The sequence below is a fragment of the Polyodon spathula genome, chromosome 26 (assembly GCF_017654505.1).
Source record: "Polyodon spathula isolate WHYD16114869_AA chromosome 26, ASM1765450v1, whole genome shotgun sequence".
NCBI classification, from domain to species: domain Eukaryota; kingdom Metazoa; phylum Chordata; class Actinopteri; order Acipenseriformes; family Polyodontidae; genus Polyodon; species Polyodon spathula.
Window position 1 is genome coordinate 16,792,117 of NC_054559.1, and position 25,054 is coordinate 16,817,170.

A 25,054-nucleotide genomic window follows, 5' to 3' on the forward strand; every position below is an offset into this window, starting at 1 on the left:
ACATAATAAACTGCATCTCACCATTACCTGCGTGGTCTCTTTCATCGTAGCAATTCTGCTATAGCAGTAATGCAAGAATTTATATGCATCGACTACAGGGCCAGGGTTTGTATTCTCAGAATACAGTTTCCCATCCAGATTTCCATCAAGGAAAATGGATCTGCAGATAATGGATAGCAGCCGTAGAAAATGAACAACCATTTTAAAATCAACCCCTTAAGTGAGAAGTGTTTTTTCTGAAAGGAAAAAATAAAAGGATTTTTTAAAAAAAAAAGCAAGCACCGACTTAAACAATTAAATTGCTCTTACGAAATTTCGTGCGTATAGTCTGATCGGCATTGTTTGTTTTTTTTCTTTCACCTTCAGGAAAAAAAATAATAAATAAATAAATAAATAACAGGGGCACGTAATGTTAACAGAGACAACAGTAAAACAAAGACAGCACGAGTAAATGTGGATCAAGGATTTCTTATATTAAGACCACACCGAGGGAACACCCAGGCACTAACCGGACACATGGAGAAAAACAACGAGGGTCGTTAGTGTTTACTAATGCGAAGGGCGGTCACTTTCACAGCTGGTATTTTTAAATGTCAAAGACTTTAAAAAGATTTTTAAAATGTCCAGGTGCTGCATTTTAATATTCCTTTTGGCTCCCAGCACTCGGATCAATGCGAGAGTCTCCACTGGAAGCACAGCGGCCGGACCGTGCACACTGATATTTGCCATGCTTGCCCTAGTGTTAGTCCACATGGCTGAATTCTGGACCGTTCAGCACTTTGCAGGAGAAAAGAAGTCATTCAAAAACACCTGGGTCCAACAGACAGAAAAACAAACTGTCAAAGTGAATTCCATTTAGAAGCACGGTGAACACTGCAAACATGATTAACTGTTACCACAGTGCAGGCTTTGGAAATGAACCCCTAACACACAGCAAACAACCCCAAAGACAGGGATCTGCAGGCTTTGCTACAGGCTTTCTCCGCAGAGACTTATTGCAAAGGAATATGTATCCCATTTGAAAGCTGTTGCCGGGCTGTGAATATCGCACCTACTGGCCACCTCAAAACACGCTTTGTGTATCTCTGTGGTTCTGCATTCGGGCCTCCTACACCCCCAACACAACTGGTTCTTAAACCCGAAATTCAAAAGCATCTACAGGATGGGAATTTTGCTTTCAGGACATTTTTTATAATGTTAAACAACATGCTGAACACGGTTTAAAAATGCTGCTAGCATTAAAAAAAGGGGATGCAGATTAGCGGGCCTGCATAGGAGTCGAAATGCATGGAAAAAACAAGGAATGTGACAAGAAGTTAATTTCTTCAGTGTACACCCTTCAGCAGTTTCATTAAAGCTGAAACAACTTCCACAGTTAATATGCTGAACAATGTCCATTATTTGCAATGTGTTAGAAAACCAGGCCTGTTGGGTATATTCTCAAAGACAGCGGAGTGGAACCTCAGGTTATAGCTTATTCTGATTGGTGTTTCCAGGTGCAGTAGACCTACTCTAACCTCAACCCCTACAGCTTCTCATTTTATCCTCACAGTTTTCAGACTAGAGGGAGTCCACTGTTGTGAGAAGACTCAGGGAACTGGTTTACATCCGGGCCACCAGCACAGCAGCACAGACCAGCCTGACTGAGCAGGTGTGATTTGCTGTCCAATCCCATTTGTAAAGGCTGACTCATACTTGGATACGATCACAATGTGACCAGCAACAGTAAAAATCAACCCTGGCGACCAGTCCTCCTCAGATCGGCAAACAGCCGCACCACTGAAGAATGAACCAGTCTGCACAAAGAACACCAGGCTTCCTGGTGCACTCGTTAATTATCGGGGTTCTCTTACTAAATGAGGTTCATTCTCCTTGAGTTGAAACACAAGCCCAAGAAATGGAACCCCCCCCCCCCAAACCCCACCCCACCACAACTGGAAGGTACCCCAAAACAACACCACAGGGAGTTGGGACAACAAAATTAGAAACACCTGCCATATCACTGTCAATCGGCTGCTGCGTCGCAACTGATTCAACGCAGGGGATGCAAGGCATTTATTGTTCTGGAAGGAGAAACGATCATTTCTTTGTGAATGAGAACAATTCCTTCCTATTGTTGCATCAGGAATATGTGCAAGCTTGAATGCAGAAGCACCCACCAACTAAGAGCCAGCGATCACAGTCTGTCAGTTGTCTTGCCCATCCTGATACAATGAATTGCAGGTGAGTGCTTTTAGATATGAATATGTAATACAGAGCTACATGTCAAAGGTGCTTCTCATTTTTTTGTCCAGCTCCTTAATACAGGATTTATTTATTCAAAGGTGTCATTCTACTGAAAGGTGACAATGGAAGATATTTAGATTCGGAGCCAGGAGGAAGTAGAGCTCAAAGTCCCTTCGTTACCCTGTTTTATACCTTTTGATTGGCTAGCACCTGCGTCCTTCAGCCAATGGGAACCTGTTATTCAAGTCACGCCCCTTTGCTCAGTCACAATCTTCAGGGTTTTTCAGGGTACACGGAATCATCTTTCGCTTCAGATAAAAGCCATTTTGTTTTCTCTCAAATGACAAAACTATACAAGTCTCATAACAAAAAAATAAGCACGTTTAGTTCAGTTTCTGTTTGGTGTCGACTTTGCACTGAAGCAAAAGCTCAGCAGCCTGGAAAACAGTTTTTTTTGGTGGCCACTGAATTTCTTTATGGGCTAATATTGGCCTAGATTCAAGTTGCCATTTAGAGTCTGTTAATAAAAAGCTAACATCCTCACACAAGGCGCGGGCAGAAACACTGGAAACGGTGAGTATTGTAAACATCTTATAAAATCCCTCAAAATACTTTCCTTTACCATTTAGAATGCTGCTCAACCGTTTTTCAAACTCGGTAAATAGGATTTGAATTCAAACTACCAGCATTTCAACAGCAATGAACCCATCTGACCACATAGGGGTGCTGTTGCTCTACAAAAAGAAAAAAATCCTCAGCGTCTACTATACAAACACCTCTGGGAAGTCACCAGCAAACTTGAGCCCTTGAGTGGACTTATTGCTTTGCCAGAAGATGTGGAAGCATTAAGGTGTAGAAAGTGTATGCTTGCTTCTGTAAATATATTACAATCTCAATGGGCACTCTGCAAATAAAACAAATAAATAAATAACCTGCGGATAAAAACAATAAACCAGACTCCCACATTTAAAATAAGCTACTCAAGGTTGTGCTTCCTTAGTCGCATTTGATCCCTATGAAATAATGCATGATGCTCTGAGTGATTCCGAGCTGCTACAATACTTAAAAAATAAATAAGGGGAATATGATTAAACTAAAAATCGCAACAGCAGCATTCAATGCTGACCTCAGAAAATCTATTGAAAGGGGATTTACTCTTAAAACTTAGTCAAATCTGGTGTTACAGGGGGAGGTCAAAATGGAGTTCCTAGGGCACAGAAAATAAAGTCCTCTTTAAACAGCAACTTGGTGCAGGTATGAAATATCAAGAGCTTTTTAAACGATATATTGTGGCCTCGCTATATCTCCCTGAATGTAACTTCACTGGTTCTACATGGCATGTCTTACTGCCTGGTGTCTTAGTGTTCCAAGGGGACAGGTTAATGGTTACACTCAGGAGCAGACGTACTTGGAGGTCAGGCGTGACTCAGAGCTGTACCAACGACAGGAGCTTTAAAACGCCACCAGAACGCGACGACTGAAACAGAAAGAGACCAAGTGAATTAAAGCAACACAAATCGGAACACTTGCATCCATACCGAGATACACTTTAAAAGATACGTCAGGCAAAGATATGTAAATTTCCTGGGGGCTGGAGCCCGACCCTGAATGCAGCTAAAACCATTCTGTTTAATGATGACATCATGATGCCAAAAACAGTGTGACCCGAACCCAGAAGGGACTTGCAGCTTCTCTTCTCTCCTGGCAACCTACCGAATCTCACCCAAAACTAATGCAGATGAAGAAACACTGGATTTGAGGAAGAAAACTTCTAAAAGAATAGGTCTGCGTGTCTCTGGAACCGTGACTCAGTCCAGCCATTGTGCATTTTATAAAATCGAGAGCAAGCGTGACCACAAAAAACCAGCCACGCTGTCGGCTACACGTATACACACACACACAGATATATATATATATATATATATATATATATATATATATATATATATATATATATATATATATAATATACAGTCTCTGAGTGTCTGTTCACTGTGACTGTGGCATATCTCTCTCTCTCCGGGGGGGGGGCAGTGGATTGGGGTGCACAACGATCACTCCCTTCTTGAAACCCCCCCCCCCCCCCCCCCACAGCTTCCTGTGTCGTTTGTTTGATTTTTGTTGTCCCACCCCGTGTTCTTAGGAAAGACAAAGCCCCGCCCTCTCCCGGACTTCCTGTCACGTGGCTGTGGCTTCCAGGTAGCTCTGTAGTTTACGGACAGTCGATTCGTCCAATGAGAAGAGGTCAAAGTCAAAGGTGGTGTTGGTGACGTTGAAATGGCCTGTCTCCTCGATGAGGTTCACAATCTGCAGGGGGGCAGGGGAGGGAGAGGACATGTTTTATCTCCTGTGTTATCATTTGAGTGTTTGCAGTTACGCATCTTGTTTGAACTTTCAAATTTCCCGTTCAGATAAATGATTCTGATATACCGTAGACTTCATTAGACCCCACAACAATCACTTTGATTTTCTCATGTACAGAATTTTATTTGCTTGCTAGCAATGCCCTTCAAGACAAGACGTGAGACCTCAATAGGTGTCATGCTGAATCACCCCCACATTGGCAGCTGGAGGTACCTGCCACTCCATGGAAATCTCAAAAGGGGTCTGGACCCTGAATCTCTCAGATTTCCATCATGATACTGTGGTAACACTGAGCGATGACAGCGTGTCACCTGTTCTGAGAAGTGTTACTGAAACGATGCCAGCAATCTGAACAACCAGGCTCTTGCCAAGTCATTACAGGACCAGAAATACATCTCGCCTGAATCTGCAGCTCTTCATTTGATCCCTTCATGGAGGCAGGAAGAGGTGCGTTTAACGTGGAACTGCTGGCACCTGATCATCACAGCAACACTTCTGAACAAGGTGCTCCTAATAATCAGGAACGGGTGCACAGAACAGCTCACATATCGAGCAGCATGGCTAAGCTTAATAAAAAAATATGTTTAAATCACGGTTTTATGAGCTGTTATTTAGACACACACAGTACCCCCAATTGTTGGAGGACACTATAACCAGCACAGCAGTGCAGAAACACAGCCTGCGAGACACACACTGCAGACAGGCAGACAGACAGGCAGACGGACAGGTTTACCTGCTGCAGGACGTTCCGTTCTCGAAGCGCCATCAGCCGCCGATGCAGATCCACAAGCTCGTCTGTGTACGCCTGAGGAGACAAACAGGGGCTCTTTAAACAGGTAACCAACAAAAGCACAGGGAAAACCTGGACTGGAGTCTTAATTCCTCCAGGAATCAATATGCTTTAGTTCATTTAGAGCTCTCGGAAGGGGAAGACTTTTACGCAGCGCAGACTTGTATTCACCTTGTCGTATCCCTTCTTCAACATCTTCTCAGGTCTGCTGCAGGGTTCTGGACTTTTCCTCACAGAGACCTGGAGCAAAAGGAAAGTTACACGGATCACATCAAGATGCATTTTCAAGATCATGCCATTTCTCCACCTTTTCTCTAGTTCTATGAACGAGATGACATCTGTACACAGGACAAGACGGACTAGAATTTTGGCAAATACTGTACTGTGATTGGTTGATTTCTGATATGTTATTTATAGTAACTATTAGATGTAATTTATTCACCGTTTCCCTAGATAAACAGTAGTATACACACTCCGGTCTACCAAAAAGCGGTACTGGTTTGCATATGCTAAGATTCAATCTCCCATTTGTATTTCCCAATAGTCTTATTTCTCCCTGTCCAATGTTCCTGGATATAAGCAGTTTTACTGAAAAAGGGCTGGTAAAAACCACGATCATTTGTTTAGCAGATTATACAGTGAGCCTGAGCAGGCTGTGAGCGTGGTGCAGTTCCCCAGCTGCTCCACTAGAGGGGGTGCTCACCTTGTTGTTTGCAGAGCTGTGCTTGAGAGGGGGGTGCGGAGGATCTCGACTGGGGGGGTGGGACCCTTCGCTGCTGTCACTCTCGCTGCCCAGACTCAACCTGCCCAGGAAACAGAATGAAAGGTGAAGTAAAGCCAACTGAAAAGTTCAGTATTGTCTTTATTAGGGAGAACAGAGAATGCAGCCTCTTAACTGCAGCTATGGTCAAAGTTTTTGCATCACCTATAATTTTAGGATTGAAAGATAATTAAAAAAAAAACAAAAAAACAAAAAAAAACAATGTGAACATAATTTAGATCTTTTATTTAACATTCTGTAAATCATAGAAACTACACAATGATATCGTAAGAGTCTACCGGAAGCCATAATAGTAGCACAGTATTTCATGTTAGATTTCGAAATGTCACATTATTCAGCAGATTTTATTTGACTTTATGAAGCAAAATCTGTTTATTGTACAAGGTGATGCAAAGCTTTGGCCATAGCTGTGTATGAATTGCAATGTTATGAAGGGGTGATGCTGCTCCAGTGCAGACTGAGGGGGTGACCGGCCCCAGGCTGAGGGGGTGACCGGCCCCCGGGCTGAGGGGGTGACCGGCCCCGGCGCTGAGGGGGTGACCGGCCCCGGGCTGAGGGGGTGACCGGCCCAGGCACACACACACACTGACCTCGTGTCTCTGTTGGGCGGGTTGGTTTTCACAGGCGTCTCCCCCTCAGTGCTGCTGTCATCATCGTCTGACTCCTCTGACTGCAGGTCCTCCACCATGGAGCGCAGGGGGCCTGGGAGGAGAGAGCAGAGCTCAGAGCAATACCAGCAGGGACACACTGCAATTCAAACACAGCTGTGCAGGGACACATTGCAATTCAAACACAGCTGTGCAGGGACACACTGCAATTCAAACACAGCTGTGCAGTGACACACTGCAATTCAAACACAGCTGTGCAGTGACACACTGCAATTCAAACACAGCTGTGCAGTGACACACTGCAATTCAAACACAGCTGTGCAGTGACACACTGCAATTCAAACACAGCTGTGCAGGGACACACTGCAATTCAAACACAGCTGTGCAGGGACACACTGCAATTCAAACACAGCTATGCAGGGACACACTGCAATTCAAACACAGCTGTGGCTAAACATCTTGCATCACCCTACAGAATGAACTCATTTAACTTCATAAAGTCAAATGAAACCTGCAGAATAATGTACCGTTAACTTGAACTGCTTTGTATACTGCTTTGTCGTTTTCCATATAAATGAAAAATGTGACATTTACTGTACTACCATAATGGTTTCCAATATACTTTTGCAATATCATTTTGTAGTTTCTTTGATTACATGATGTCAAAATAAAAAATAAAAAAATTATATATTTTTTCTTTTTCTCAATCCTAAAATTCTAGGTGATGCAAAACTTTTGGCCACAGCTGTATACTGAACCTAATTTAAGACACAAGGCTCGGGCATCATTACTCCTGCTCAAGACTAATATAATAAAGCTGTAGTCAATGATAGTTAACTCACAGAATTGGACTGGATTTAAGTGGTAACATTCGGAACGGATAAATGATCAACTGAGTCTTTGAAATCCACGCAGTGATTCAGACACTGAAGGCTGATCAACACCAACACGGTCATTATAGGCTCCATGACTCAGTCTGGACTTCAAGAGCCAACACAGCAAAAAAAGACAGTCCTTGTGTGTTTTTCCAACCGTATTCAGAGCTTTTTCTACAGTGTCGTTCTTTGCACTGAAACTATAGAAACATAATCTTGGGTGGAAACTTTTTGGTGGTTTTGGAAAAAACACCTTTTCTGGAAAATCCACACATATAGATCATACATACATCAGCAGGGGTCCTCAGAGTTGGTCAAAAGCAGAGGACGTCCAGGAACTTCCCAGACGGGGATTCGTTTTCATAAGGTCGGTAAATTCAAAATGAAATGCAATGTTGCAGCCAGAGAAGGTGCTTATGTGCAGGACTTGTAAACAATGGACCAGGGCGTCAGATATAAAAAGGTTCCATTTATTCACCTCGGGGCTGCTGCAAAACCAAAGCCAGCTGGGCTAAAGAAGCTGAACTTCGCCAACGTGTGTGTGTGTGTGTGAGTGAGTGTGAGAGTGGGGGAATGAGTGAGTGAGTGGGGGCGTGAGTGAGTGAGTGTGAGAGTGGGGGCATGAATGAGTGAGTGAGTGAGTGAGAGTCACTGGACTCACGTACTCTCACCCCCGTGACTTACTCCACTCACTCACTCACTCAGTGAGTGGGTGTACTCACCTCACTGTGAGTGTGAGTGAGTGAGTGAGTGAGTGTGAGAGTGGGGGCATGAGTGAGTGAGTGAGTGAGTGTGAGAGTGGGGGAATGAGTGAGCGAGTGAGTGTGAGAGTGGGGGAATGAGTGACCGAGTGTGTGAGTGAGAGAGCCAGAACCAGGCTTGGGTACCGAAGAGTGAGTAAGCAAGTCAAAACCGCCGACAGCTGGGCAAGTAGCCGGAGCTTGTTTATTATTGAACATAGAAGATTAGTTCAGAGATTGTAGATCCCACCAGAGCTTTCTACACTGTGTTGTATGTGTTCCGTGCTCTACCATTGTCATTAGCGTCACTTGAGCTGTTCAGTGTGTTGATATGTAATAAATCCTGTTCACCTGCAGGGCATATCAACTTCAACCTCCACCTTGCCTGTCACTCAGCAGCAAATGTACGCACCCACACGGCAGATATCTGCTACTCTGTCATGAGTATTAATACCCTGCATCTTTCTAAACAAGGGATTTAGGGGAGCTCCCTAATAAAATATGAATCTCAAAACAAAAGTTGTGTGAATACAGTCATTGTTACAGCTGGGTATAACGGTATTTAAAACAGGATTAATTTAGCTGACTTTACACATATCCACCCTGACTCTGGTCCCACCGCAGTCAGATACACGACAGGTTGCTGTATTATGATTTACTGTAAAGGCTGGTGTTGCTTTAAGGCGAATACCCCGGCAATGCTGCATCAGTTCTAACACAACACTGACATGGTCAATTCGAACAAGAGTAAAAAGACACAGGGCCCTGAGTTTTACATTTCACAGAAGGTGCCAATGTCCTGTAAAAAACAAACATAAAAAAAAAATCAGAGCACCTATGAGATAATTATCTGGGATAAAAAGAAATGGACGGTCTGCATGAGACTAAATTTCACGGATGTCATTAAAAATTCCCAAATCCCCTATTTATGTGGTGACTTTGAGTCCCGTGAGAATCGGGCCACATTTTGCACTTAATATGTATTTAACCAGGAGGCCTTGTTGAGATTTACAAAGCAAATCACAAACAGGTAAACCAAGAGCAGCCGAAACACAGGCATGTCTCTGCTGAGCACATCTGTTCTGTTTAAACTCCTTGAATTATTAAGGGATCGAGCACACCTGGAATCAATGACAATTGTAATTGTGCAATTCGTAAATGCAATTACAGTACAACTGTAACTGTAGGTAAGCCTTAGCACATCACTGTAATTATACCATGCGCCTGATCGATCACAGTTCAATACCGCATTGATCTGTCATGTGATCATTACTCTTGCATTTACAACCACTCCTGGTGACCCCATTTACTTAATAAGTTCTCTAGTATGTTTCTGTATTTGTACCAGTGATTACTGCTGGGTTATTTAGAAGAAAGAGTAAAGTGTAGCTGTTTGTGACTTTTCAGTGTAATTGTAGTCACTGCAGCAGAGTTGTTCCTGTAATTGTAATTGTAATTGTAATTGATCACAATACCAGTGTAACTAATTGCAATTTCAGAAAACCATTCTGCTCTGACAGTGATCAGAATTCTAACTGACCCCGGGGCTGCCACTAAGTTTCAATTCCTTTTGAAGTTTATTCTAAGATCGCAGCGCAGAAAAACTCAAATGTTCTTTTTCCAAACTCTCTGTTAGGAACCATAAAGAACAGTCAAAAGTTTACGAGAAGTCAGACAGGAAGATGGTGTCATGCCTCCCTTCTAAAAGCCTGTTTTAGGTTCTATATTGACAATGTGGGAAACACAGACACAACACAAGCTACAAATCCGCTGCTGGATCTCAGATAAAAAGATAACACATACAGACTGGGCTTTTAATCTCAGTCTGATCAAAGGCCCGCGCTTTCAGGCCCCCCCAGTCTCTGCTTCACGTATTCAATAATCGTTGGTTCCTAGTAATTTCCCTTTACTCTGTGCTACAGCCTGGCTCCCTTCCTCTTAGCAGTGTGCTGGCCAGACGCCTAGTCTCGATTCACCCCCCCACCCACAGTGTTCAGTGGAAGGACTCTTCAGCTTTAATGTTCCACACTGAAACAGAACCTCATTGTCTGACTCACCCTGCACACCACTCGGCTGCGCTTCTACCAGGGAGCCGTCAAGGTTATTTCTTTATCATTTTTATTAATCCAGGAAGTCCCAATTAATTCTCTCTTACAAAGGGGAACCTATTAGGCGCAAGCCCATGGCAGCCACTGATAAAAGCGTTAGGCAGAGCGTTGGGGATTGGGAGTGTGGTACCTTGAGTGTGGTTCTGCGAGGGCTCGAAGTCGGAATCAGAGCTGGAATCGGAGCTGGAACTGGAATTTGACGGACTTGACGGCACAGACTGGATAGGGAAAAGGTAAAAAGGTCAAGCGCACTGACAGCAGTGGATTTAGCTGCATCTCACAATTCACTATACTCTCAAATGTAGGGGTGCATTTAGCAACTTCCTACTGCGATATGAGACAAGTCATCAATATATTGAAGACTATTCAAAAGCAAGAAGCAAAAAGGTGATATCAGTAATACAATACATGCATTGATTACTATGAACATGAATTATGGTCATAAAAAGCAAGACACACCACATCATTCATTTCACTCGTGATTTGAGCCGGATTCAGAGCCAGGCCTCCACGGTGTGCTTTTAGAAGGAGTTGAAGGCTTTTGTCAGATATGTCTGGTTATTTTTGCTTCCTGCTTTTGAACACTCAGGTGATTGCAGTGTGCCGCTCTGGAGGGAGCTCATCGCGCCTCACCTCCGATTTCGATGAGGCCTCGTCCTCTGAATTGGAGTCATCCGTCTCCGCTGGCTTCTTCACCTCCTTCACTTCGGTGGTCTCGTTCTTCACCTTCTCCGGGCGTCCTCCGCCGCTGCTGCTCTTCTCTTTGGGGGGCTTCTTCTCGGGGCAGCTGGGGGGGGGCAGGGCAACGGTGGAGGAGGAGACGCGGGGGGAGGTGCTGGTAACGCCCTTCAAACTCTCCGAGCTGCCCTTCTTCTGTTTCTTAGTGCTGGGCTTGGGGGACTCCACATTGGCCGGCCTCTTACTGAATGCCTTGGGCTCTGGCTGGCCGCCTCCCCCACCCCCTCCACCTCCGCTCCCCCCACCCTTTGGGGACATGCCCTCCATTTTGGACTCCTTCAAGGTCAGTTTGGGCTCCTTGAATGCTGCTTTGGGGGGCGCCTTGACCTCCTCTTTGTTTCCCTTGCTGTCCAGTTTCCGTGCCGACGGGGTCTCCTTGGCAGGCTTGCCTGCCTCGCGCTCCCCCTCCCCCTTGCTGGAGCCCTTGCTCTCAGAGTCCTTGCGTGGCCGCTCGCCCCGGGGCTCCTTGGTCACTTTGTGAGGCTTGGACGTCTTGCTGCTGCTGCTGCTGCTGCTGTCTTTAATGGACTCCTGAGAGAGGTAGGCATGGAGGGTTTAGAGTAGAAGCGTTAGTTGAAAATCTGCATGTCAAATAAAAATGTTAGTGTTTACACAGCAGTGTGTGTGCAGCGCTATCACATTCAGCATTTGTTCAGAGTGTGCTTCTAGTAAAGCGTTAGTAGGCAGAATGAAAGAGCAAGTCTTTAGCTAAGTTTTTAGCTTGTTTTTCTGCCTCCTAACCTTTCCAGGATGTCCGTTAAGGTGCTTTGACCAGGAGTTAAGGAGCTGGGATTCAGCTCTAGCTGTCTGCTAGACACATGTAATACAGGACACATCGGCCAAAGTGTCTGAACCATTTTATGCACGTAACATTGAAAATAGCTAATAAATAATTGGTTTGGACACAAATATATTTTTGACTGAAAATGTTTTCCATTGTTTTCTATAGGGGGAAAAAAATGGCACCTGGCTCATATGAGGTCATCATGCATTTGCGTCTTCCATCCGTCCCCATATAAAGACTAGAAGAGTTTTTTTATGAGGTCATCATGCATTTGCGTCTTCCATCCGTCCCCATATAAAGACTAGAAGAGTTGTTTTATTCATCCTCAGATGAGGTCTCCATGCATGAAAGGGTTAATATAACTAGATGTATGTATCATATATATATATAATATATATATATATCCAGAGCACTTATATACATCCAGAGCAGAACTGAGAGCACTTGTGAATGCAGATGAAAGCCACTTAACAGATAAATATATACATTCAAATACAGTGTCTGAGCAATGGAGAATCACTCCGAACGATTGCCTAGATGTAAAGGGACAGTCAAATGATAAGAAAATCTCATTTAAAACTGCAGGTGGACAACCGTTTTGGCGAGTGGCTTCATCACCCTAATTAAGTGTTCGATGTTACGGATGGATTCTTTTATTTTAACCTACTGTACCTTGCACACAACCCACGAGAGAGCTCTGTCTACAAAACTGGAGCTTTTTATTCTGTCTGTTCATTAAACCAACACACTGGCATTAAACTGACCTTTGACCCGTGGGAAGGTTTGGTCTTCTTGGGGTCAGAGAACGCAGAGAGGGGGATTGTGGGTAACATAGGGTAGTCTGGACTTGGCCTGGTGACGGCCTCCGCTCCCTCGGGCATCACCATGACCTGGGAACGAGAGGGGGAGCAGAACGAGTTAACCACCTGTCTGTCTGTCTGTGTCTCTGTGTCCACAGGTCCAGGAGTGAGCTCATCCGCATCAGGAAAGCACAGACAGCAACGTTGGCAAACATCACAGAAAAGCAGATGGCACAGTTCATTATTTATTTTCCTACATTAAGATACAACGTCCAAAAACTTTCTTATTTACCACTGCAGGGTGAATCACTATTTTACCATCTTCACTGTCTTACCCTGTGACCTCTTTTGCATTCACTCAAATCCAATGACAGAATGGCAAGGTGAATCACACTGTTCCAAACGACACCGCTTTGCTCAGCAGAGTTTAGTTGGAAAGTACTTCCCCGAATTCAGTTGCTAAATTTAGTATCAGACATACTTTCTTGCTCATGCTTTGTAGTTATATTCTTGGTTATTAACCCCCCCCTCCTCCTCCTCCCAGCCCTGGCTCCTCTCCCTTCCTCATCGCCCCTACTCCTCTCCCTCTCCCTGCCTCACTCACCCCCCCTGCCTTGACCAGCTTGTGTCGGAACTCCCTGGTGGGGTTGTTGAAGGTGAGCTTCTCACAGCGCAGGTGATTGACAGGAGGGTTTCCTTCCAGGTTCAGGAACAAGTCGTAGGTGAAACACACTCTCTTAGGCTCCTCCTGCAAGAGAAACACAACCTGGTTTCTTCTTTGTATTTATTTATTTTTTTGGTGCTGGGTAAACGTGCGTGGTTTTCAGTAGGTAGTGACATCCAGCATTCAACTTCAAACCATGTTTTTCTAGGGGAGGGTTAAAGCTTCAGGGCACCAGGAAGGAAATTCCAGAAATTCAGGGCAGAGAATTGAAATGCATTGTAATATTAGCAATTTCATTCTGATCTCTTTGACCGCATGCAATCATGTGCTGCCAGCTCTGCGCACCCTTTAGACTGTGATAAACTAACTTGAGATGCAGAATATCGGAAGGACTTTTTTTCAAACACTCAGCCTCCACTGGCCCCCAGATTATGATACTGTCAGTAACATGCACTAAAAAAGCATGTTTCATCAAAAATCGGACCTTTGTATGGCGTTTGCAATCACTCGGAGTGGTGCTTATTGGACTCAAACACAGGTACAGGTTTCGGAGCTGCTCTTCAGTTCGCTGTTTGCCATGGATATGTGTAACAAGGTATAGATCATACAGTGTCTTAACAGAAGTAGACGGCAGAGTGATCTAGTGATTAGCTATGCATTCGGATAGCTTCCTTTTGCTTGTTTTTTTTAGCAAATTGCTAAAAGCTGAATCTGAAAACAATAATTGTGTGAATAGTCATTGTTACAGCTGTGTAGAATGGTATTTAAAACAGGATTCATTTATCCGTCTTTTTATATATCCACCCTGACTCTGGTCCCACTGTAGTCAGACACGCGACAGATTACTGCACTACAACACGTGTCTGTGGCAGACAACTAGACAACTCATAGTAAAGCACCTCAACAGAGACTTCTAAAAAATATTTGAATTGGATGCGTAAAACACCATAAAGCCAATGTAAGTAACAAACAAAAAATACAAAAAGTGTGACGCTTCTTGCTTTTAAAGTTTTCCAAACTGCCATTATGTTACCAAAAATAACCATTGTACTTACCATACCCCTTCCCACACAGACTGCCAGGACGTGTAGTTCAGGTGAGCTCCAGACCCTCTCTAGAGCTATATTTAAATTAACATAACCAACACCAATCAGATAAAGATGCTGAAACAAGCAGAAACTGGGATGGTTCACTATAGCCCCGGGAAACGCTCCCCACATTCCACACAATGTGGAGAAGCACCGTACCCTGGGGGGTGTTCTACCTTTCATTATCACTGTTTTTTTTAGAACATGTTTTGGAATTAACTTTACAACACAGTACAGGGATGTCACAGACACACTGTATGTCTGCTCTAGCAGGTCCTGACACACAGGCACTCCCAATACATATTGAAGTGCAGAGATCCCAAGATATAGCCTTCATCATCATTTGAAGTTGAATTAAAAACAAAACGTGAAATACTAAATACAAAGGTGGTGCCCATCACACACTGCTTCATTCTAACGCCTTTTGCATCTGTCACCCCCAGCTATGTTGCTAATTTAACAAAGGAATCTGCCGGTATTTACTGAGTTGTAACTCAGCTACAAAACCAGTTGTGTTACAGTCTGGGAGGGGTGAGAAACTAACAGCTTGTAGTACACCCCCTCTTCCCTAATCTTCTCTAATGTGTAACCAGGGCAGGTGCTGCAGCCTTGAGTAAATATTTATTATCTTGTGGAAAATGGGGACAGTTGTTGCACTGTTACAGTGTTCCCATCATCCCAATGAGCAGTATTTTAAGACAAGGGAAAACTCACAACACAGTTTCAACAAAAAGAGGTCTAGGGAGAATAACTCAAAGAAAGACAACAGGAAAAATAACTGCACTCAACATAGCTGACCAGTCTTGGGCACAGCATATCATTACTACAGGACTGACTTCCACAGAACATTAAAACTATGCAATTAGTTGTTTGAAGTTGAGAAATGGCACTGGTGTAACCCGTCCTCCCACATTTTAACCCCAACCCAAATCCTTGTATGCAGTGAAGCACAGTAAACCACGCCCGAGACCACGTTGCAATCCAGGCCAGTCCAGATTTGCGCCTATTGACAGAAATATGAAGTCACATCAACGCCTTCATTCAGTATTAAGAACACTATGTGCCATCCTAAACAGATCAGCTGTGCTAAATTACATACAAGACCAGCGTGTTGGCTAGGGCTCACTTGAAACTACTTTTCTCAAATTTGTATTGCAATAAAAGAAAACCGGCACATTTTTACCAGCAGTTCTCAATAACCCTGAAACTTTATCTTTACATCAGCAATGCTAAAGCATTAGCTGATACAGCAGACACACACATTTTAGGCTGCACCAAAGCACAAAGCAATATTGATTATCCCCCAGTGGATTTATACTACAGCTTTTAGTAAGAAGTTCTTTTTCATCTTTCAAACGGAAGCGTCGTTGTCAGCTGCATTTCAACATGATCAAAGTGTGGGCTGAGAGGCTGTGAAGGGAAGTTGTGGTGACCGAATGGGTTCTCTCTGCTTCAGAGCTCAAACCCACTCACAGAACACTGTGAGAACAATGCTCCAGGCTCCACTACTACCAGGAGGTATATTACTATAATAAACAGGAGTTTGAACAATCATGGAATGCCAAGCGCCTGCACTGTATCCATCACGACAGGAGCCTGCTTCCCTGCTGGTGGGGATTCATATCCGCAGTACAAGTGGCTCGAGCATCCCCAGCACTCAGCTACCTGTAGTTCCTAATGCCACGCGCTGCATTATTTGTCAAGGCCATTACCATAGACTCGGTCTGAAGGCAAACGGAAGCTCTCTCTAGCGCTTGCGCAGATGTATAATTTGGAGTGAGTCAACGCTCAAAACGATGTGCACATATCTCGACTGGAATGGGAGTCGAAATATGCTATTGTTTATTCGGGACTGTTTGCTTGTATTTTGCATTCGTATGCTAATTCTTTGTTTTCCCTTCAGTGGTGCAAACATTGCACTGGAGCAAATGCTATTTTGGTTTTGAATGAATGACCCTGCTTTGCTTAGTGTTTAAATACTGAGAAACCCCACCTTGCAGTACTGGAGCCCTGCTTCAGTGCAATGGATTGAAATACAATTCTTATCATATTTTATTTATTTTTGGGTAGATTGCTGTACATGCAATTATTATGACAGCCCCACAATAGTAGAGCAGTACAAATATATATTTTCGATTTTATCTTATTTTTACAGAGGGCATGGTCAGTATTTATCGTAAATCTGCAGTCAATTAAAAACAGTGTGGCACTTCACATACATTAGCGTTACTACCGCTAATGAGAAATTATGGTAATGAAATAAATGTATAAAAAAAGGATAATGTTTATTAAAAAATATGTATATATACATAGTTAAAACATGATGTATACTTTATTTATATAAATATGAACTCAAAAGATCGTTACACAATGACAGGCTGCACTCACCTTATTTTTGAAGTAGACCTCTATGGGCATAATGAAGCCAGCGTAGCCCGACTCCTCCACCTTGTAGGGGGGCTCCTTACACACTGTGGGGGAACGGGGGTGGGGGCACAGGCATTAGTGTGAGCATTGCACAGCTGGACTAACTGCTTTAACATGCAGAGCAACTTCGAAACATTCTGAAATAAGACAGACAACTAAAGACATCAGATATTATTGATACACTGGTTTCTTTGAGACCATAAACACTTGTTTCTAATACAAACAAATGTGTTCGTTTAAATATTCAAACATTTTTCTCGGCACTAAAATAGGTACATTTTTGATCAAACTGAACAGAATGCTACAGACCTTCTAAAGTTTCAGAAGCTTAGTGCACGGGAAAGCAAAGCACAGCTAAAAAGTTTTCTCTCTCAACTAACCCTGCTCATGATTACTTAAAATGATATTCCCAAAGCAAACAATAAAGCAGAAACATCAAGTCAACAACAGCGACACTATCTGCCTTTCCAGTTCCAGAAAAAATATCTCGTTCCAGCAAGCCAGGCTCACTCTTAGACTAATCACAGCTTGATACAGCTGAAGCATTGACTGTCTGCCCATTTCCTTTTCCACATTTCCAGCAAAAAACAAACCTCTAATGCACAATTTTGCATTTGTAAGAAGACTTCAGAGCATTACCAACAACGATTGTGATTCTCAATAATATATGCAGAGTTTAATTTACTGGCCACATTGCCACATAGCGAATTATCGAATGGTGAAGCATTGAGGGTGCTCTTTACATATGCTTATATTCCTACTGAAATGTAAGTTCTCTGTTTCTAAGCAAATGTGCCATGATTTGCATTGTTTCAGTTCTAGAGAATGTTATCAATGGAGATTTACTGAATGGAACTTACCAATATTGAAAGCAGCCACCTGGTTTCTAATACAGTGGTTCTCTCCTAATGAATGAGCCTGACTGTTAGGCTGTGCCTAAAAGTAGCTGAACAAATCCATGATAAGCACTGAGTCAACCCAACCTTGCTCCTCTGGTAGCCTGCTCCCCTGCACAGTGCCCTGCCATGAGGGTGGGTAATCAGCTGCCCACTAACACGCCAGAGCTGGAGGCCAGTGTGGTTTCCAAGGAGTGCGAGCTCTTGACTCTGCCTCTTACCCCCTGTGATCCCCCTCTCTCTCTCTCTTACCACAGAGTAGCCTTTCTTTACAGCATGGCTAATTAGCACCTGTTTACCACCGTCAGCCCAGCCCCTCCAAGCAGCTGGGCCGGGGTCAAAGTTCAGAACCATCCAATAGGCTGGCTGCTGCGGAGGTTTCAAGGCTTCAAGCATCCCTAGCCAATCAGAGCGCTATGTGACCTTCACCAGAATGAGGACTTGTATTTCATTCTTTAGATGCGGAAAAAAAACCACACAGTTTCTTAAGAACTGAGTTCCCAGGTTGAACCCATTATGCAGTGGACTTGTTCCTCACGGCTCGTTAGAAAGACCCACTCGACGTTAAGACCTCTGACTTTAAACATGTCTGAATATCTCACTCCATTAGTACAGCTCTCAATGAAGACCATACCAGGGATGGGAAAAAGACTCCTATTGTATTGCAGTATTACCCATTCCAGTTTTTACTATGAGCTTGATTAGCCCCATTGTATAGGTAACAAGCGCAGGTACAATATGGCGATTCCCACAGTCATAATTGTTGTGCAATTGTGTTTGTTATTTAAGAACTACACTAGGTTCAAGAACTCTCATTTTGGAAAGCATGCTTCCAACAGTTTTGCACACCTGGATGTTGAAATTGTCCCCACCTGTCATTAACCAACCAGCTGCTTCCCCTATTGCCTGACATGCTTTCCTCAGGTAACATGCGTTGACCCAGGAAGTAAAACTGATTTCACCTGAGTATGGAAAGTGAGTGTTTCTTCAAAACAGACCATCTGAGACGCAGCTAACTGAAATGCACGACAGGTAAGACTGGTGCAATTACTCTGCTGTCTACAAGCAATTATTAAAGTGTGAGGTTGAAACTGTTGGACTGTTTGGGGTAACAGAAGCCTGGGATTCAATCAAAGAAAGAAATCCTGACAATTTGGAATGTGCAGGTCCTGGAACACACTGGACCTCCCCTGTAATCCCACTCCTCTCCTCTTTCCAACTCACCTCGCTTGGGTTTTGGGAAGCTCTCGTGAAGCCTGAAGACCACCCTCTCGACAAAGTGCTGGATGTCACACTGCTCGGGGCCGCGCACGAACACCATCCAGTCGTGGGTGAACCCCTCCGTGGTGGGCTTCTTGCGGAGCTGAGCACGATGTCCCAACTCCAGCTTCACCTGCACCGTGCACTGCCGGGACAAGAGGGGACAGGGGATCAGCCAAGGGGAACCAGACCCTGCAGGGCACAGGGCTTTTCATCACTACATTATCAGTGACAGCTTCCATGAGAAACCACGGCACGCTCGCACGAAGACTGAAACCATCTAGAGAAAAGGCTTCAACCAGAATCTATTTCTAGCGGGATCAGGAACAGCCCAGGTCTTTTGCATTGTGTGTTCAGCCAGCAGAAGATGAATCTCCTAAGCTGCTCCCCAAGATATAGCCTTCATTATAATTTCTGTTCCTGGTTTTTGGTTTTAAACCAATAAAACCAGCACAAAAAAAATAACAGTACGTTAGTAATTTACATTATAAACACAGGTAAAATACCACAAAGGCTTAGTCTGGTGATCTTCAAACCAGAGTTCGTTGGCAATTTTAAAATTACTCACACAGGAGCTGCTCAGCTGTATAAAATTGTGTGTGACATTTGTTTAAGATGTGTTTTTATTTTATTTTTTTTACCAATACTGTAAAAGAGTGACTTACAATTGTAATATTTTATTTAGTTACATAATGTGTAAAACATTTTATTTTTATATGTAGTTTGTTTCCTCATATTTGGTGTGAATTGTACATAATCGATAAAGCCTGAATTTTGCCAAGACTGAAAATTGGTTAAAAATAAACACAGAAACATTACAAAAAAAAAAAAAAACACAACACACAAACACCGAAAACCAGAACCCCTAATTACAATACAGGACAAGACAGAAATCTTACAAAGGCGAGCGTTAAAAAAATTGCAATAATCTGACTCAAGCCAAAGTTTGCTCGTGTGACGCTAATGTTCTCAGCTTTCTGTTTCAGCTTTTTTTTTATGTCTACAAGTTTCATGACAATTTGATGAATAGTTCTAAAAACACATCACAGAACACACAAACAGACAATCTGCATTCACAGGATGCTCTTACATCAAAAACACATTCAACTTTTTTTTTTTTTTTTAAACTCAGGCAACCTGTTCTTATGATCCTGCAGCAGCCTTACAAATCACAAGAACACATGAGTAATTTAAAAGATACAGCACAATCCAAAAGATATCGAATCCGAGAGGTACAAACGCACATCTCCACAATACTGTACATCTCCGAAGGGATATTAACCAAGAGTTGAACAAAACTAAATTGACACTGGTGCAGAAGTTAGCTACTGCTGGACACCACAGGGGTGGGAATAAGACTCTTGTAGCACTGCAGTTTCATCCATTCTAGGTTTTACTACAAGCTTTATTAGCCACAGTGAACAGGTAACAAGCTCAGGTGTGTCTTATTCAACTCATTGGAAGAGCTGGTATGGATCACACTACTATGCAATGCAGTCCTATTTCTATCCCTGTAGCACAAAATAAATGCAGGATTTGTAATACGCAAAAAAAGGATGTACAACACATACAGAAACTGCTCCCTGCCCACACATTCCAAATACAGAAGTCGTCTTAAAAGTCAAACAAAAACATTACTACAACTACAAGTGACATCAGGGCATATGAATAATATGAATAACATATAATAACTAATTATATATATATATATATTAAATAATATATATGAATAACATCCCATGCAGTTTGGGTTCTGGCTGATTAAACTGCGAAATTCCATCTCATAGTAAGAGAGTGACGAAAATAAAACTCCCGTTGCATAGCAGTCTGATCCCTTTCCGGTTTTACGATGAGTTTATTAAGGCACACCTGAGCTCTTTACTTGTACACTGTGGCTAATCAAGCTTGTAATAAAAGCTGGAATGCGTGAAACTGCTATGCAATAGGACTCTTATTTCCATCACTCAGAAACCCCACACACAATGGATTACTTTGGTATAAAATCACAAAAACAGATCTTGTGCTTGTAACTATGCTCTATGCTCTTTATGTGCGATCTGTCCACAGGATAGTGGCACTTTGATAAATCCTTCCTTGGATTTCTCAATGTATAATCTGTAACAGAGATGGCAATAAGACTCCTATAAGTTTCACCCACCCCAGGATTTATAAGCTTGATTAGCCCCAGTGTGTAGGTTACAAGCTCACAGGTGTCTTATCAAACTCTGAGGAAAACCAGGAACATCTCAAATTGCTATGCAACAGGAGCCTTATTTCCATACCTGTGTAATATACAGGCGGTAAACAAAAAATGATACAATACAGCTACCTACAGTCAGTCCAGGAACTCTCTACTAGCTTCTGAACTCTGCACAACTTCAGCCTGAAATACCACAGCTGTCTTTCAGATACATTCGCTGTGCCTTGTGGAGCGCTAGATGCCAACACACTGGGTTTTATTTCAATTATTCAGATTCTTAAAAGTCATTGAAGACTCTGCCCAGTAAAGTCTGTTAGCACAACTGTGCAGTATATTAATGAATTGATAAATTAGCCAAAACCTTCGAAATGCCACCACTTGATGTGACTAATCCTGGTTGGAGCAATTGACTATTTCATTAAAAATATCTATCCCTGGTGTCAAACACTTCTGGAAAGGGTTTACATCACCAGTGATTTTCAGTTTGATTTCTGCTACATCTTTGCTTGTCATTTCTTGTCCAGCTTAGATTGTGATCTGTGCATGTAAACGACACCACGATCTGCGTCAGGGATGCCTGAAACCACACACTGAGTGAGTGAACTCCGATAGCACTCACCACTCCAGCTAGATTGCGAGGTGCCCAGTTGTTCTGGACAGTAGTTCTCTAAAATGCCCATGCCCCTGTAGCTGTGGAGCACCAGGATTCTTTAATCAGTCAACGCCTTCAAATAAACCCCTGAAACAACCAGATCACAACTTAATGCGAAAGTCGTTTAACAGCAGGGTATAGAGAAGGCTATGTTAGACATCCTGGAGTTCAGAAAGACTAGCATTTATCCACCAGAGCAGGGCTTGAAAGTCACACTAGCCCTGCACCCAGTCCAGTTCTGACCTCTTCTTCAGCTATATTGATATGATCAGGAGATTGAACATGCAGGCCGTGATAAATCTGCTCTGAACTGATCACAGCTGAGCAATTCTGTACGGTTACAAACAGCAGTTCATGCAGCTAGAAGGAACAGTTTATTCAACATTGAACTTCTGGCCCCTGATCATTTCAATAATACACTTAGTTAAAGCTAGTACTGAAACCCAGGTCTAGGTGCAGGGCTAGTGTGAGTTTCAAGCCACTAGAAAACCTTGGATCACATGTTTTTCAATACAAGTGAATAAGAGCAGTCACCGACTGATGTTAATCAGGCTGCGTTGTATTTATAGACGCACTCCTTGGCAAACACAACTGCGACACTTTTCTACTTGACAAGTCAATAGAGTACACCCCCTCCCTGCCTTCAATGATTTACAAAGGTTTCGCAACGACAACAGCACAGCACTGTCTGCAAATTAATATCCAGAAACAGGGTTTCTTCCACAGCTCAAAAGACAAGCAATCCAGAACAAATACTGTATCACTTGGCAGCATTTGCCAGCTAGAATAAAATAATCTGCATCTCCTGAAAGGTGTACATTTCCTACATGGTAATAACAGAAAAAAAGGAGTTAACTGCATGGTGTTTCAAAACGTCTCAATGAGCAGTCTACAGCATAACATGGCATTGGTAACTCTAAATGTCTTTGTGCATGTAAAACTTGTCATGCAGTGCTTCATTCAAGTTCACCTTTTCTTTCTGATAAGTTCTCTATACATCCACAACTCCTCAACAATGTCGGTCCAACTGAAATGTAGCGGCAGGCTGATTACGCAGAGGAGAGAGAGTAATTTGCATCTGACGAGTAAGACATGAAAACCATAAAACCCGCCCTCAGCTCTGAGACAGATTCAGATGTCTTGTGAGGCCAGAGTTTCACGGTTTGGTCCTCGCTCGGCTCGACAAACAGCCAGTGGAGAGCCACCCATACCGCAAGGACCCTAGGCCTTCACGACTCAGCTGTGTCAGTGGAAAGGGGTATTAGAGTCCTCTGGTGCATTCAGCTGTCTCCCAGTTTCAGTAGACAACAGGACAGCACAGAGTGTGCTGAGTAGAGATCTAACTGGGAAGAGCAAAATCTAAAAATAGCTGGGAGGACACTTAAAGGTGCGGACCAACGTGGAGAGGGATGATCTACAGTGTTGCACCTTTACAGATGTCACACTACTACACTAGTACGTTGTCAAGACCTAAAGTCTGACACATGAACTTGGGGTAACGATGCCCCCAAAGTTTTGTCACAATTGGCAGTTCTTAGTAAAATGTAAGCATGCCGGAGACAGTCATGCAACTCACTCTTATTGGCCAGTCACAAAAGCAGAAACAAGATGAGCCAAAACGCACTTATTCAAACTGCATATGTGATATATCATGTATTAAAGTTAGTAACCTTACAGAACGGCTTACACATGCAATGCAGGCGATGCTGGAATTAGTTTTAGCTCGATATGCACGGAGTAATGGCAGATCAAATGTAGTGACGTTACTCTTAATTGGGCCTGTAGTTTTCCAAGCACCCCGTCGAGTTGCTGTAAAAGGCTGCACTGGAGCGGGGAGATCTCTGCTGCTCTGAGCGGGGGGAGGGATCTGATCGCTTCCATGGTCTTGGAACGCACCGTGAGAGTGTGGCCTTCGCTTTGACGCGAAATTCCAGACACAGGCAACCCCCTTCTGCGCCGGGGCGGCACAGGCAGCAGTGGCAAATCTCCAAACCGTATCACACTTGTCACAGTACAAAACTGTGGAGTTAAGGGGGCTGATTTACAAAATAATACTATCAGCGGACGGACATAGGTGTAGTATTCAAACCGGCATGAAGTCAGTTAAGTGTAAGAAATGCAAAGGCATGGAAAGTAAATTGGCCAAAACTCGCACTTGCTCGTTGGGAGGGGGGAGGGGGTTGAGTTTAAACTTTGGCTACTTTCCACAACGGGTTTAGTTTTTTTCTGAACTTAACGGACAAGTACAGCAAGGCTGAGGGTCACATGGTGCCCGAAACAACAACACACATACTAGCGGCTACAGTCCAGACAACCCCTACAATCACTGCCACGGACAGTAGTATCTGATTGCAATAAACACTGCAACAACATTCCCTGATTTCCAACACAAGTCAGATCCCAACCGACCCGCGCTGGCAGCAAATACATCCCCCTGTTCTCCAGTAAGCGCTACTCGCTAACCCACAGCAAAGTGGACTGACCCGCCAGTCACCTGTGTGTGGGTATTCCCTCATGACAAAACTGAATCAATGAATTCCACTGCCTGATTGTGTCCGGTTTTGATTTCCAAGGCCTCACCACAGCACCTTATTGTGTGTGTGTGTGTGTGTGTGTGCCGGAATTAATTTACTCTGTTTGGAAAACGCTTTCCTAAGCAGTGGCTGGCTAGTATAAACCAAGCGACAGAAGCGGCTGCGTTACCTGATTGTCCATGGTCTGTGTTTGTGTTGTTTTATTTACGGCAGGTTTAGTGAGGTTGATCGCAGCTCCTCATTGTGTGTCAATTTCACCCAGAAACCGGAAGTCATTCTCCCCCTCCTCCAAGAGTCTCGGCAGCGGCCCAAAACAGAACGCTCCGTCAACCAATGGGATCTGTTAGGGGGCGGGGCAGCAGAGCGGAGCGCCGTGCGAATGGACGAGAAGGCTGGGCTTCTTGTTGGTAATTGACAGGGGAGAGTACCAATGGTTATCCTGGAGCTGTCAGGCCACCCGCCAGTGAGGGAGCGACGGAGGTTGGGACTGTGTTGCCATGGTGCTTAAAGATGCGGCAC

General features: G+C 43.6%; 1 protein-coding gene across 1 annotated transcript; it reads right to left on the reverse strand.

The window, feature by feature from the left end:
* Nucleotides 1-4,018: 4,018 nt before the first annotated feature.
* Nucleotides 4,019-24,811, reverse strand: LOC121300839 (protein ENL-like). Its single transcript, XM_041229762.1, has 12 exons — nucleotides 24,705-24,811; nucleotides 19,114-19,294; nucleotides 16,955-17,037; nucleotides 13,419-13,562; nucleotides 12,779-12,904; nucleotides 11,126-11,761; nucleotides 10,623-10,710; nucleotides 6,752-6,863; nucleotides 6,084-6,183; nucleotides 5,552-5,620; nucleotides 5,324-5,395; nucleotides 4,019-4,533 (listed from the first exon to the last, which is right to left on the reverse strand). The coding sequence occupies exons 1-12, from the start codon at nucleotides 24,714-24,716 to the stop codon at nucleotides 4,405-4,407; spliced, it is 1,752 nt and encodes a 583-aa protein (XP_041085696.1). The 5' UTR covers nucleotides 24,717-24,811; the 3' UTR covers nucleotides 4,019-4,404.
* Nucleotides 24,812-25,054: the final 243 nt, after the last annotated feature.